This window comes from Erpetoichthys calabaricus, chromosome 11 (assembly GCF_900747795.2).
Source record: "Erpetoichthys calabaricus chromosome 11, fErpCal1.3, whole genome shotgun sequence".
NCBI classification, from domain to species: domain Eukaryota; kingdom Metazoa; phylum Chordata; class Cladistia; order Polypteriformes; family Polypteridae; genus Erpetoichthys; species Erpetoichthys calabaricus.
The window spans coordinates 125,621,486-125,637,797 of record NC_041404.2 but is presented as its reverse complement, the minus strand read 5'-3'; the positions used below and the strand labels follow the sequence as shown (position 1 = coordinate 125,637,797).

At 36.0% G+C, this 16,312-nt stretch overlaps 1 protein-coding gene across 4 annotated transcripts in view; it reads right to left on the bottom strand.

The window, feature by feature from the left end:
• The window catches only part of clec16a (C-type lectin domain containing 16A), a 226,728-nt gene that overhangs the window by 19,673 nt on the left and 190,743 nt on the right, over positions 1-16,312 (bottom strand). For all 4 annotated transcript variants that reach the window (XM_051933606.1, XM_051933607.1, XM_051933608.1 and 1 more), the window contains exons 20-21: positions 15,389-15,593; positions 11,431-11,598 (exon numbers count right to left, since the gene is read on the bottom strand). In XM_051933606.1, the coding sequence (XP_051789566.1) occupies positions 11,431-11,598; positions 15,389-15,593 (373 nt within the window). The remainder of the gene's footprint in view (positions 1-11,430; positions 11,599-15,388; positions 15,594-16,312) is intronic.

Sequence of the window (16,312 nt, the reverse complement as noted above, 5' to 3'; positions counted from 1 at the left end):
GTTCTACTGTTTCAGGTTTCCAGAAAACCAATCACATGATACACTGATCAGCAATGCTACAGTACTACATAATTAGGAAGTGTTAGTAGTGGAAAAGTCCCTCTTGCAAATAATGCTAACAAAAAAAAGAAACTGTACTTAGAGAGAAACACAAATATCTTCTTGTGTATGAAATGTAAGGCTAAATCACCATAAAATAAGCTGATGTAATCTGTCCCAGTTTTCTTCTTGTTTAGTCTTATCCACTGTTACTAAGTCAATGTTCTGAAGATTGAAACCCACTCAAGTGTAGTCTTTATTGGTGCTTCTCATAGCAAATGAACAGAAGCACATCTGAAAAAAAAAATAGATTAATATAGAGCAAATCAGATGACAAGCCACCTCTTAGTGAGGACATTTGGATTTGGCTTGAAAGTATGAGGGATAGAGGTCTAATTTTAGGAATCTGTTAAAGAAATCCAATGCAGACAGTAATTTCAATATTCAACTTTTTAATAATATTAAAAAAGCAAAATTTAAGGGTGATATTATAGTCATGGAGGAATTTAACTACCCAAATATTAACTGGAGTAATCCCTCAAAGAGCATGCAAAATCAGTGATTGTTTTTAACACTATATGTTATCACACCAGCATGGAGGAAAGCCTATCTAGATTGAGTTTTTTGTCATAACCAGGTGAGAATTCATGGTGTAGAGGTGATTGAAGCACTAAGGTTAACTTAAGTGACAAAAATATTATACAGTTCTCAATGAAAAAAGCACAGATGCAAAGACTAAAATTGTTAAGCTTAACTTTAGGAGGGCAAATTTTGAACTAATGAGGCAAAGCCTAAAAGGGATAAACTGGGAAAAGCTTTTAACTTCAAAATCCGTGAAAAAGGTTTAAAAACATTTTACATAGAGTGTTGTGAAAAAGTATTTGCTCCCTACAGAATCTCCTATATTTTTGCTTATTCATAACACTTAAATGTTTCTGATATCCAAACAAATTTAGTATAATACAAAAGACAACCCAAGCAAACAAAATACAGAAAGGATCATTTTATTTACCCAAGGAAAAAAGTCCACCAACACTAGTATCGCTCATGTCTGACATTGATATTACAGAAACACCTATAAAAAGTCATATATAAAAACACGAAGCCAATAAGGAGTCCATAAATAAAAGTGCTTGTGGCGATAGCTCAAAGGGCAGCAAATATACTTTAGGTCCCATTACTACATTTTTTGTTTAAAAATGCAAACACTGCTCTTTTTGCCTTTCTTCCACACTACCATGGAGTTTTACAACCCTAAAACCAAAGACTTTTGGAAACATTCTCTACAGCCATATACTTCTGAAAATGCCGGTTGGCATTTTAGTATGGATGAGCAAAAATGCAGATTTTCAAAAACAGCGACTCCAATCGCGCTAAGATTTGTTTGTGCTTATTACGTGGCCTGTCCCTGATTAGGTCATGCTCATTATGTCTCATTACTTGATTGGCCAGCCTTCACAGAAGAAAACTGTATTCAAAAATAGAGGGCACAGAAGGGTGTTTTCCATGGCACTTGTTGTGCTGCTTAACTCTAAATTGCGTTTTATACAGTTTGAATGCTGCATAGATGTGCAAAAGACAAATATTTTACTGGACTCTCCAGCTTAGCAATAAATCCTGTGACTGGTGGCATTACAGTTATAGTGAAGAATACAGAACCCTGTGAAAGTCAGATTTTAAATAACTTAGTTTACAGCCTCTAATGAATGTTTATTGCTTAAACATGATCATTTCAGTCAGGAGGGGTGCTATCTACAAAATTAATAACAAGGTGCTTAATGAAGTGGATGGCTGTAGAATTCAGCTGAGCTCACAAGAATACAGGGAGACACACAAAAGCACAATGCAATAAAGCAACGATAGAGTTAGTTTTACAAATGTTGTTTGGTACAAGATGTGCTCCACTGCTGTGGACTGCTTATAACCGATCCTAAATGAACATACATCTGATGAACACTAATCTCAACCCATCTTTTCTTTAATTGCTAATCCTGGTTAAATACCACTTAATTATAAATTTGTAAACACTTATATAAGTTATTAAAAAAAGTTCACAAACATAGTATGTGCTTGTGGAGAAACTACAATCTTTGTGTTATATCCAAAATAAATAAATATACCTATAGACTTAGTGTTGTAGTGGAGCACTGCCAGCATTTATCACAAAAGTAGCAAAAAAAATTGCTTGGCTTAAATAGTTACATTTGCTAAATACAAAAACACATGTAAAGCAGTTATGGTGGAGAATCTAGTGCTTTAGAAAGCATAAGACAATTAATGTTCTGAAAAGATCCAAGCCGCTTCCCATTCTGCTACTTTCTTCTGGTAATAAATGACACTTTTCCCCCATCTGCTATACTCCAAAGCACATTTCCTTGTCTGGCTTGCCCACATTTTCAAAGAGACAATTAAACTTTAGCTTTCCTCACAATAAAATAATTGTTCTCGGACCACAGTTGCAAAAAAGATTTTACCTAAAAGACAGAAATAAAGACTGTAATGTGTTTAAGGAACAAAATAAGGGTTGGGGAAAATGGAGGCAAAAAGCATATAGGCAGGTTCTACTAACATATGCTATTACCACTATCATCAACTATATGATATTGTTACTTAATAAATATTGATAAAAATAATACATAGAATTAAATGCTGTACAAATCAGACAAGATTATATTTTACTTATTAAAACATTTACTATTCCATTCCTAGTCTATGTAAGCACAAGACTAGAGTCAATCAATGTTTACTTTAAATGGTAGCTTAAAATGTTGTCCCTTCCATGGCGGATTACTACCATGTGTCCAGTATTGATGGGAAAGGCTATAGCCCTGAACAGAGTTAAACAGGCCATATTCTTGATGGAACATTAACACTAGAATCCCTGAAGCCTACGAAAAAACACGTAATCCCGGGCCACCTTAAATTTCTTTGCACCTCTCCGTCAGCGTCTTTTGTTTTGTAAATGTGTCAATCTGCGCAAGCAGCCTGCTATCATATCCTCCCCACCAACAGAGCTGAGTCCATCGTAAAATTCTTAAGTCTCTTTATCTGGCAGTGAGGTGCCTGGAGTTGTATAAGGTAAATAATATATTGTTATTTGGAATACATACATTTCATACGTGTTCTGTGTCTACAATGATCTGTATAAGTGTAGGATGTCAGAAAATGCGAGGCAAGAAATGCTGAACACATAGCTAAAGCAGAAACTTTTTCAATGTTATACTAATAATGATGTGAAGTGTATAATGTGACTTTAATCCAAATATGAAATAAACACATGCAATTTTGTTCAAGAATATAACCAAAGGAAAAAAAAAATCATTTGATTTACATGTTGCTGTCAATGAGTTAAAAACCCATGCTCAAATGTCAATTGACAGGAAGTTGATATGTATTCTTGAATGGTGCAGAAGTAAGAACTGCTGTCTTATAACCCAAATATTCCAAGTTCGAGGCTGGGCACTCTGCGTTTTGAGTAGTGAGTTGCAATTATTACTATAATATAATAAAAGCATACATTTGATTTGAGTCTGTAACACCTGGTGTAAATTTTGGCTACTTGTAAAAGTTAGCACTTGATTTTTAATTTTTCAGTTTTATTCTGTCAGTGACGTTCACTTGGTACAACGAACTTGCCTCTCCCTCTCTGAATTGATGGCATGTATCTCCATTCTTTTCACAAGAGCAGCGATGACCACAGTTGGTGTTGTGCTTGGTGCCTGCTCGGAACTATTTGTTGTACCGGTAATCAAAGATATGATGTCCCGTGAATGCTATCAGACTACCATGTGGCATTTGCACTTTGACAACAAAGACCCCGTGCAGAACCTTGTGAAAAACTGCTGATTTGCTGCAATCTTGGACATCTGGCAACACTTTGATGAGTACTGCATTTTGAGTCACAACCCAGGGCAAAGACTTTCCGAGTCTGTGGTCATAAAACTTATGGAGCCGTTTCTGGACAAAGGCAGAACCGTAACAACAGACAGCTTCTTCACAATCCTTTCGCTGGCTAATAGACTACTGCACTGTGACACAACTATGCTTGGCACCATAAGTAAAATGGGACTTCCACCTGCAGCTATAGTCACTTTAGTACGCAATCAACTCTCCATGCTAGTGTTTAGATCTTGCAGTGCCATGCTGATGGTGTATGCACCCAAAAAGAAGCCTTTGATATCAGTCTGTAACAGCTGGTGTAAAGTTTTGCTACCTGTAAAAGATATCGCTGAAGGGATATAAGCAGACACACAAACGCTGGTGAATCATGTCTACTTGGTATCTTGTTGTCTGTCATTTGAATTTTTTGTTATTCAGTTTTATTCTTGAATAAAAGCACACTTGCTTCGTTATACTTTTGCGAAAGAATTTATTTTATATTCCAGTAACCACTTGAATGAGATCGAATCTGTCTCTGCCTCTCTCGAGCATGCACACAGACATTCATATATGAAAACATCATTATTTGAAAACGTTATGCCATTTGAACACAAGTTGTCATTTGAAAATGTTTTTTTTTTTTCCCCCGATCTTACCTGTACTGCATTTTCAGTATAATGCACCATAACGCAGAGAACACGGGGGGGGATGCTTGCTGGCTGCTTGCTGTTTGTGCTGCTTGACACATTTATAAAACAAAAGACACTGATGGAGAGGTGCAAACTAATTTAAGGTGGCCCAGGATTCTGAATTTTCTCGTAGGCTTCAGGGATTCTAATGTTAATGTTCCATCAAGAATATGGTCTGTTTAACTCTGTTTAGGGCTATAGCCTTTCCCATCAATACTGGACACACGGTAGTAGTGTTAATCGTGTATACTACCCTTCATATATACTGTATAAGATTTTTTTTTTTTTTTAAATGAGATGTAAGCAGGCAAATGAATTTCTTTGTTCCGCGTTACATGCTAAAGCAGTGATATAAATCTCAACAGGTGTTGTTCTGCTAATACAGTAAAAAAACAACATTAACTAAATCAACAACACAAGGTTAAGTCTGTGATGCACAGGATAACAAGTTTAAAAAGTCAGCTGTCTTTTTAGTAAGAAAAATAAACGGAGGAAGTTGCAAATTCCACTTTAAGTTTTTACAACTCTACATCTGTGTAATCAGTTGAAATAAACCAATGAAAACATAGGCAGTAAGGTTCCTGACAGTCACAGTACCTCTGGGAAGAATTCAGGAAAATGTACTTTGCTTCATTTGAGTTCTTTCTCTAGCATGCAATTTAGGAAGCAAGAAAGTTTAAAATGTTTAGTGAAAATTTAAATAAAGAAACTGAATGTACACTAACAGCTTATATCAACAATTTAAACAATGGAAATAAAAATAAACTGTAAGACGACAGAAGTAAGGGGTAGAAGGGTATGCCAAGATGAGACAAAAAAAGTCTTTTTTTTATCAGTCATATCCATTTTCCAACCCGCTGAATCCGAACGCAGGGTCACGGGGGTCTGCTGGAGCCAATCCCAGCCAACACAGGGTGCAAGGCAGGGAACCAATCCCGGGAAGGGCGCCAACCCACCACAGATCAGTAATATTAATACAAAAGTTTTTTCCAGAATATATTAAGATACAATAATCATTTTCAGGTATGTGATGTTTACCAGGACTTCAAACTACCTAATTATTTATAAAGAAAGTAAATTGTGTGGGAAGTAGAAAAGCTAAATCATGTGGCATATCACACCTCATCTGCGTACCAAGGCCTTTAGGAATTCACCCCATGACTTTGCTTAGACTTAGTCCTCATAGTGAAACTATTTAATTAGGTCCAGTTCTTTGTTCTCAGTTCCTTTTATTCAGTGCTAGTTCTTGTTATGTCTTCTCACTGGGTAAACACACACACATATATACTACATCTGTTCCTTTCTGTGGAACCTTCCAAAGACTCATAACTGATGACAGGTAAGTGGGTGGGGGAGAGTTAAAGTTGATAGTATGTGACTTCCAGCTTAATCAATACCATCCTTTAAGCAGTGAACATTATCTAATCCCATGAAGAAATTCCAAAAGAGCCAAAAACATTTCTAAATTAATTTGAAAATGACAAACTGGACATTCCTAGTGATGATTTAAAAACTGCAAGACATCCGAGTATAAAAAAAAACACCTCCACTTTAGACCTACAAGCACTATACTACAATTCTCAGATTTAAAAACTGGCTGTTTTTCTTGTCATCTATGTTACTATAAAAATACATGCCATTTCACCTAAAAAATAAAGAAAAAAAAACAACAACAATGTAGTAAGTCACGAAAACTTCTATCCCCATCTCCAATTTTTTTTTGGTTACATGGTGAGACACATTTTAACAATAACAAGCACTGCAATATCCATGCATCAATTTGTCATTCCCACTTTTCCCCTGTCTTTGACTAGCCCAAGTTTCTATTTTAACCTTATCTGAGTGATTGATTTTGAAACTGAAAGCTTAAACAACCTATTAATATACCAAATATATGAGTCCCTGCCATCCATCCATTCGTTTATCCAACCCGTAATATCCTAATTACAGGGTCATGGGGGTCTGCTGGAGCCAATCCCAGCCAACACAGGATGTAAGGCAGGAAACAAACCCCGGGCAAGGCGCCAGCTCACCACAGAGTTCCTGTCATGACACATCTTATTATATATTACACATTTAGACACTCTTAACTGCTGATGACCTAATGAAGAGTGGTTCATCAAGTCTTTCTATTAATAAAAAGATCTTTCAGTTGTGGAAGGTTACAGAATGCTGTATCTTTCAAGTTTTATTATGCTGCAGCAGCAACTGTCAATATGGCATCTATTCTTTCAGTCTGTCTGTGTTTCAACTCTAACTTTTCCAATGATCAGAGACTTTTTAAAAAAGAGAATACAGTGATCCCTCGCTATATCGCGCTTCGCCTTTCGTGGCTTCACTCCATCGCGGATTTTATATGTAAGCATATTTAAATATATATCGCGGATTTTTCGCTGCTTCGCGGGTTTCTGCGGACAATGGGTCTTTTAATTTCTGGTACATGCTTCCTCAGTTGGTTTGCCCAGTTGATTTCATACAAGGGACACTATTGGCAGATGGCTGAGAAGCTACCTAACTTACTTTCTTTCTCTCTCTCTCTTGCGCTGACGTAGGGGGGTGTGAGCAGGGGGGCTGTGTGCAGCTGCTTCCTGAAGGACATGCTGCACCGGTGCTTCGCATACTTAAAAGCTCAAAGGGCACGTATTGATTTTTGACTTTGTTTTTCTGTGGCTCTCTCGCTCTCTCTCTTCCTGCTCCTGACAGAGGGGGTGTGAGCTGCCGCCTTCAACAGCTTTGTACCGGCGGTGCTTCGCATACTTAAAAGCCAAAAAGCCCTATTGATTTTTTTTTTGACTGCTTGCTTTGCACTCCTTTGAAAAGGAAGATATGTTTGCATTCTTTTAATTGTGAGACAGAACTGTCATCTCTGTCTTGTCATGGAGCACAGTTTAAACTTTTGAAAAAGAGACAAATGTTTGTTTGCAGTGTTTGAATAACGTTCCTGTCTCTCTACAACCTCCTGTGTTTCTGCGCAAATCTGTGACCCAAGCTTGACATTCTAAAAATAACCATATAAACATATGGTTTCTACTTCGCAGATTTTCCTATTTCGCGGGTGGCTCTGGAACGCAACCCCCGCGATGGAGGAGGGATTACTGTACTTTTTATAGCATGTGCAGTAATCTTCTCCAGCATCAATTACCGTAGATACTCGCGTATTAGTCGATCTCGCAGATAAGTCGAGTGTATTTTTAAGCCGAAAATTGCGAAATTTGTTATGACCCGCGTATAAGTCGAGGGTAAAACTTGACAGCTATCAGAGATAGAGGGCGACAATCAGCTGTTAATGGTGACAAAACTCACTGTCATGTCACAGGCATTCCCTCTGTGCTTGGAGAAATGCTAGACTCGTTGACTCGGCAACTAATCCTTGCGTGTGCGTGAGTTGCGAAATGTAAACAAATGTAAACAAAGGTAAGATGGCGTCGATATGTCACAAGGGAGCGAAGCGAGTGCAGAAAAGAAAACACTCGGCAGGCGATGTTTTGCACATTATCGCTGAGTCGGACTCTGATTTTTCAGAATCTGATTTTATTGACAGTGATCAGGAATCGAGCAAGAGAGTGAGAAGCCGGCATCAGCTGATCGGACACCAGCCGATGCCGTGCCAGCTGATCAGCTGCCAGCTGAATGCATTTGTGCAGCCGATGCACCTACGGCAAGGTTCGCGTGGGAGGAATACCCAGACATTGATCCGTGGGAGCCGAACTGGCTATCGGAACTTCAGAAGACAGCATGGCTTGCTGTTGGACACGACAGATCACCCGCTGCTGGACTACTTCAGGCTGCTCTCTCCTGATGCTGCTTTTCAGCTACTATCAGACGAGACAAACAGGTAGGCAGAGAAATTTTTTGAATCGCGGGCTGCGCTTGCATCGCATTGATAGCGTGTGTTGCCTTGGTTCTTTTGATTCCAAATCTGGTTGCACGTGGCAGCTAATGGCATGTTTGTTATCCAAAACCTGCAAAAGCTAATGCTCAAATTCAAGTATTTCACAGTTTAAAGAATTATATAATGAAATTACAAAAAAACTAGCTAATTAGCAATAGTATTGCTGGCTTATAATTATTTCAAAGACCATGGGAAACAGCAGATGACCGGTGACTTAACACCGTGAAGCGTTGAGTGTACAATGTCATTACCCAAATTCTATGGACAATTGTGTTGCCCCGCAGGTAAGTCGACCCTGTTTTTTTGAATGAATTTTAAGGCATAAACTTTTCAACTTATACGCGAGTATCTACGGTATCTGCTGTTTGGTATTGATTATCTAGCTTTCAAATCCATACGTTACTACTAAAAATAAACTTTTTTTTTTTTAAAATTTATTCAGTCTTTTGTTGTCGACACAACATGTCTAGATTATTTCTCTGTTCAAAAGTGTGAAATATATTGTTGTAAACCAAATTTTAGCCTCACACATTTTATTATATTATAAACCACTAAACAATAAAATACTTAATAAGTTCCTTCCTTAATGTGAGTCTGTCTGCTACTAAAATGAAATCGAATTGTGGGGCAAAAGAAGAAATCCTGTATGTTGTATGGGAATCTCCCACAAAAAATTAAGTGACTGGAAAAATCCTTTCAATACTAAACTGATTCAAGACATGCACAAAAAACTTTCATAAAAAATAACTGTGTTTGTTATGTGCAAAAATGGACTGACAGAGCCTGACAAACCAAAAACAAATTTTTGATATTCCTTATGCATGTAAATAGGGAATCCCATCAAGACTCGACTATATAACTTGTTTACAATGTACATTACAAAAATAGACTCAACTTAAAATACTTGTTGATGCAAAAAAGGATTCAATTTTTTATGAACTGCTATTAAGGACACACTCTGTACACAAGGAAAAAATTACATACAAATGGAGTATCATGACCATCAAACCTTAAAATTAGGAGACAAATAAGATATAATAATGTAATAAGATACTAAAAAACAACTAATAAGATGCTGAATCTCTGAATTTAATACTAATTATGGAACACTGCCATTCAGCTTATTTTGATTATTATTATCTGACTGTAGAACTGAGAGACCAAACATAGCTAACTCTCTTCACATTGTCTATTTCTTTTTAATTTTCTTTAACATCAAATTTTGCACACAGGCCTGAACTGCAATCCTAGACATACTATAGGTTCAGTAATACATTTTTACACTGACAGAGCTATTAAATGAATCAGCAATGTATATATTTTTTAGAAATAGACAAGAATAGGCATTTCATATTTTAAAAAAATGAAAAAAGCTAATACTTTAAAACATACTAGAAAAGTGGCAAACAGCATAAGAGAGTTTAAGAAGTTTAACAGAAAATTAAGAGTTACCTGTACTACAAAATAGTTATCTATGCAAGTAATTTCATTGATAATAAACCATTTAATGGGTAAATACATCCTGCAGCAAAATGTGTTTAAAAAGAATAGAAATAATATTTTTCAAATGTATAGATTTCCTTTGTAAGTTTATCATTGTCCAGATATTAATTATAACTTAGCATGTAATAATATAATATGTACGCTTTGGTATTTGCCAGTTTCAGAAAGTTCTTACAAAAATTAGATTAGATAAACTTTAATAAAGTTTTTTCTATCGAAACAAAACTGCCAAAACATAGACATTACTTTTTTCACTACACAAATGACAAATATTCCAACAATAAAAAAAATCAAAGTTAATTTTAAATAAATCAGCTTTATTGATGTATGCTTTGTATGCTAGCTTTCACAGAGCACATAATAGAGATAAAATGTGATTGGAAGTAAAACAAACATAGACAGAGCTGCAGTGATTTTGAGAATCCTTAACTGCTTTGAAGAATATTAGTACAGTATTATGGAAAATGAAAAATAAAACCTACCAGTCAAACAATAATTAAAAAACAGACAGATGTTTACCTGAAGGACTTATTCAAAATATCTAAATAATTTGTATTAAGAAACAGCCAATCAAACAAACAAAAACCTCTGCTATAAGTGCATCAATTTTATAAATCCATTCCTCAAATATGCCACATGAAGTAAGATCATTCAGTATTAATTTTGCATAGCAACATTCACAGATTGATAAAATATGTAAATTGTGTTTGTGTCTTTTAGAATCAGTTTGCAGAATATATACCAATACTCTGGAAACTGCAAAACAAACACCACCAGGCAATTGAAAGATTACCTTCTAATTTATCAAAACATTTTATATTTGTTTTATAAAAACTAACTAGAAACCACAAGCTGCTATGTTCAAGTAAACATATATTATCATATACATTATATTATGTATCATTATCTAAACCTGCTTTTTACCCCTTATCAAGGAGGCAGGTAAGGAAATTGGCTTCCACAAGTCAATAATTAACAGCCTCATCCTTGTGTGTCTGATCTTTAATAGTGAAACTGATGTTATGAATTTAAAGATTAATAATGTAGCTTCTGAGGCTATGGGGGAATCACTCTCTCTTTGGCTTATCTGGTCCTTTCTTTTTAAAAATGGTTAAGCCCCTGCCTTAGCTTTAATCATGACTTTTGGACTAGGAGATGCATGAAAAAATTCTCCCATGGGAGTTTAGTTAATTACACATTTTATTATTTAGGTAAGATTTAAGAAAGAATTTCAATAGTATGAATTTGTTGAGCAACTGAAATGACATTAGGATTATAATTTGACAAATTTGCATTTCATTTTTAACTAAAACTGACCTAAATCTACTTATAGAAAAAATAATCATAATTATTAAAAGGAAGTGAATTTAGGGTAAAACTTTTCTAAGTCTTTAGGTTGAATGCAAAAGTGATCCTGAAATATTTTACCTGGCACCTTATCTGCAGAGGTAAACACAGAGCGCTGCACACTGGGATCACTGAGGCCACGGCGTGATTGGTCATAGAATCTAAATGGAAGGTGCTGGGAAGAAGTAGCAGAGTTTTGTCCAAAACCTAGAACAGTAGCTGAAGGCTGAACTGGTAGATCCAAAAGTGCTACAAAAGATAAGAGAGAACCATTTTAACAAGATACTGTTCTGCATATTTTATCCATTTAAATCAACACAGAAAACTTTTACATTGTAAGACATGGTGATTATTCATAAAACATCCTGGCTTATTTATGTTTTGCTAAGAGTTGCTTTTTTTCTGTTTCTTTGATAACTTTCTTTTTAAATCAAATGGTTCAACTGTACAAAGCCCAGATGTTTTGGGCAGACAAACTTTATTCAGTCAAAAGAAAAAAAAAGTTTAGTTAGGGTAAACTTAAGCATATGAGTGCTTAAAGAATCCTCTTATTTATGCTGGTATTACAGTACATGACTCTTCTAAAGATTTTCAGCCATAGTCCTCATTTACATAATCTTAGCAATCTTCCATGACTGCCACTTGTTAAGTGTGACACCCCACAAGACCTACTACAACAAAATCAAATTAGTTTGTTTTTATTGTACAGTTGCCAGTTAAACAATGGACTCTTGTGTGTGAGAGTTAATAGACAACGAGTACTCAAGCGGAAATGAAATGCATATAATGCCCACAGGCGCCAAAAAACAAGAGATTAGATCAGATAAGATTCAACTTTATTGTCATTATACAGGTACAACAAAATGCAGTTTACCAACTAACTAGAAAGTGCAAATAGTAGAGTAATATACAGATTACAGGTAGTAGTATATACAAGGAAGAGTATAGAGATATGAATACTGATCAGTAAGTACAGATACAGTACATGATTTGAATAAAAGATATATGAAATATTTTTTATGTACAGAATAAATATGTGTAAACAGGTGAAAATATATAATATAGGTGAAAATATACTACTACAGTCAGAAGTTATTGATATTTAAAAAGGTCAGCTATTGAGTGGTAAGGGTTGAGAGTTCTGAATGGTGATGGTGTTATGAAAGAAATTGTTTCAGAGCCTGCCAGTGCAGGACCAAAGGATCCTGTAGCACCTCCCTGATGGAAAGAGGGTAAATAGTTCATGATTTGGGTGTGAGGCATTCTTGATGATGCTGCAAGCAGACACCATGTATGCTGCTGGTCATTGATAGTCGGCAGCGGGATGCCAATGATGTGCCAAAGAGTTTTCACCACCCATTGCAGGACCTTCTTGTTCTCTATGGAGTTGCCATACCACACCGTAATGGATTTTAGTCAATATGTTCTCGACGGTTCAGCGGTAAAAGTTCAATAGATTATGAAGAGACAGGCAGGCTTTCTTCAGCCTCCACAAAAAGTAGTCGCTGCTGCATGTTTTTAACCAGACTGGAAGTGGTTATTGTGTAAGGAATGTCCTCATAAGATGTGGATATCCAGGAATGTGAAGCTGAACACATGCTCTTCCTCAGCCCTCATCATATGACGTTTTGTGCTATAGCTGCCAATTTCTAGTAAAACAACACCCAATTAAATGGTGCTGTGTACTTATGGGATTGCATTTGATGACAGCAGCCAATCATGTTCCTAGACTTTCTGTATAGCAGATGTGAATGTCACTACTCACAATGTGTGTTACACCTTCCATGGACCATGAAATTCCCAGAATAAACCAGTACAACACTGACTTGGATATGTCACAGAACACAGGTAGGCACCTACAGTGTACAGCACCAAGCATGGCTGCTTACACAGATATTATTTAAGCTTGTACCAAATACTAATGTCTTTCAAACTGAGCCTTGTTCTTTATACATACAGTCACATGAAAAAGTTTGGGAACCCCTCTCAGCCTGCATAATAATTTACTCTAATTTCAACAAAAAAGATAACAGTGGTATGTCTTTCATTTCCTAGGAACATCTGAGTACTGGGGCGTTTTCCGAACAAAGATTTTTAGCGAAGCAGTATTTAGTTGTATGAAATTAAATCAAATGTGAAAAACTGGCTGTGCAAAAATGTGGGTCCACTTGTAATTTTACTGATTTGAATGCACGTAACTGCTCAATATTGATTACTTGCAACACCAAATTGGTTGGATTAGTTCGTTAAGCTTTGAAATTCACAGACAGGTGTGTCCAATCATGAGAAAAGGTATTTAAGGTGTTCAATTGCAAGTTGTGCTCCCTTTGACTCTCCTCTGAAGAGTGACAGCATGGGATCCTCAAAGAAACTCTCAAAAGATCTGAAAACAAAGATTGTTTAGTATCATGGTTTAGGAGAAGGCTACAAAAAGCTATCTCACTGGTTTAAACTGTCACTTTCAACTGTAAGGAATGTAATCAGGAAATGGAAGGCCACAGGCACAGTTGCTGTTAAACCCAGGTCTGGCAGGCCAAGAAAAATACAGGAGCGGCATATGCGCAGGATTGTGAGAATGGTTACAGACAAACCACAGATCACCTCCAAAGACCTGCAAGAACATCTTGCTGCAGATGGTGTATCTGTATATCGTTCTAAAATTCAGCGCAATTTGCACAAAGAACATCTGTATGGCATGGTGATGAGAAACAAGCCCTTTCTGCACTCACGCCAAAAACAGAGTTGCTTGTTGTATGCAAATGCTCATTTAGACAAGCCAGATTCACTTTGGAACAAAGTGTTTTGGACTGATGAGATAAAAATTGAGTTATTTGGTCATAACAAAAAGCGCTTTGCATGGCAGAAGAACACCACCGCATTCCAAGAAAACACCTGCTACCTACTGTCAAATTTAGTGGAGGTTCCATAATGCTGTATGGCTAGTTCAGGGACTGGGGCCCTTCTTAAAGTCAAGGGTGGGATGAATTCAACCCAATATCAACAAATTCTTCAGGATAATGTTCAAGCATCAGTCACAAAGTTAAAATTACGCAGGGGTTGGATATTCCAACAAGACAATGACCTAAAACACAGTGCGAAATCTACAAAGGTATTCATGCAGAGGGAGAAGTACAATGCTCTGGAATGGCCGTCACAGTCCCCTGACTTGAATATCATCGAAAATCTATGGGATGATTTGAAGCAGGCTGTCCATGCTTGGCAGCCAACAAATTTAACTGAACTGGAGAGATTTTGTATGGAAGAGTGGTCAAAAATACCTTCATCCAGAATCCAGACACTCATCAAAGACTATAGAAGGCACCGAGAGGCTGTTATATTTGCAAAAGGAGGCTCAACTAAGTATTGATGTAGCATCTCTGTTGGGGTGCCCAAATTTACGCACCTGTCTAATTTTGTTATGATGCATATTGCATGTTTTCTGTTAATCCAATAAACTTAATGTCACTGCTGAAATACTACTGTTTCCATAAGGCATGTCATATATTAAAAGGAAGTTGCTACTTTGAAAGCTCAGCCAATGATAAACAAAAATCCAAAGAATTAAGAGGGGTTCCCGAACTTTTTCATATGACTGTAAGTAACTTCTTAGCACTAACTTATAAAATTACACATTAAATTAATTTTGTAATAATTTCGTACTCATAAGTTACCTGTTCGATACAATGGTTGCATGCCCTTGGGACTGCTGCCAAAGGACATTTGTATTTTATTTTTGGTAATAAAGTTTAGTAACGTAATATGTACTCTACATTACTTCAATAAATTCAGAGGTTTTTTTTAATTGCATTAATTAGCAGTCTATATTCAGTCCACTGGTATGACAATCACTACAGCAGTACCCTCTTTCTGTATTTAATATCTAAAAGAGTTGTAAGGAATTCTTCCACAAAAACAAATAAACATTACCCGTTTAAGAAAGAGTATAGCACATTTGTCAGCCAAATATCTAAGTCTTAGGCAGAGTTGGTCAAAGCATGTCTCATAATTTATAAATCTAATTTTAATTAAAATAATTTACCTGCTATTCTTTGCATTTTCATTCGTCGTGCTTGAATGCGGCCCTTTGCAAGTCGCTGTTTTGCTATGATGCAACGAATATGGTCAGCAAAGATAAAGTTAGCTTGGAGAATAGGAATTGGCTTGGCATGTGGATTAGATGTTGGTTTATGAATAATAATATTCAAAGCACGGCTGTCATCTTCAACTCCAGTAACTTGCATGTCCTATTCAAAACATAAATAGAGTGTAATTGAGTTAAAGGGGTTGTCAAGATTCATAATGAAGAAAGAACTAATTTTTACCCGTCAGTTTTTCAGTAGTTACTCTGTCTTAAACATTTTTATCCGTATTACTCCAGAAATTAAGAAATTGTACTCTGAGGAAAAAGATACATTATAAGGTTAATATGACAACATTAAAGGAAAGCTGCGCTTTTTTTTTTTTCATAATCATGGTGTACATTAATTTACAACGGGAAATTTAGTTAGTCTTAAGGCTTTTGGTTTATGTTTGGAGTTCATTTTAAACTGCAAACAAAGATAGCATTTTTTTTAATTTATAAAAAATACTTTAGAACACAATGTACTGAACCTATCCTTTAAGTATGCCTGATAAAAGTAAGAATGCAAAGTGGATTTATAGTGTTTGTAGCCTGCCAGAAAGTATCACTGCCTAATTGATCTTTGGCATTTAGTAAAGTTGAACTGATCCTTAGCATTTAGGCTATTTCATGTAAAAAAACTGAAACATTTCCAGCAAAAGACAATGAATTTTAAGCATGACTGAAAAGCAAATAATGATAATATTCTTACACACAAAATTTTATTAGAAGGAAAAGTCTTTCACATAAAAAGACATTGTAAGTATCAGATCATTTTGATTTTCAAATCTGCATACATGAAGTCATTATACATTTCTATAAATGCACATTTGCAAGGTTGTA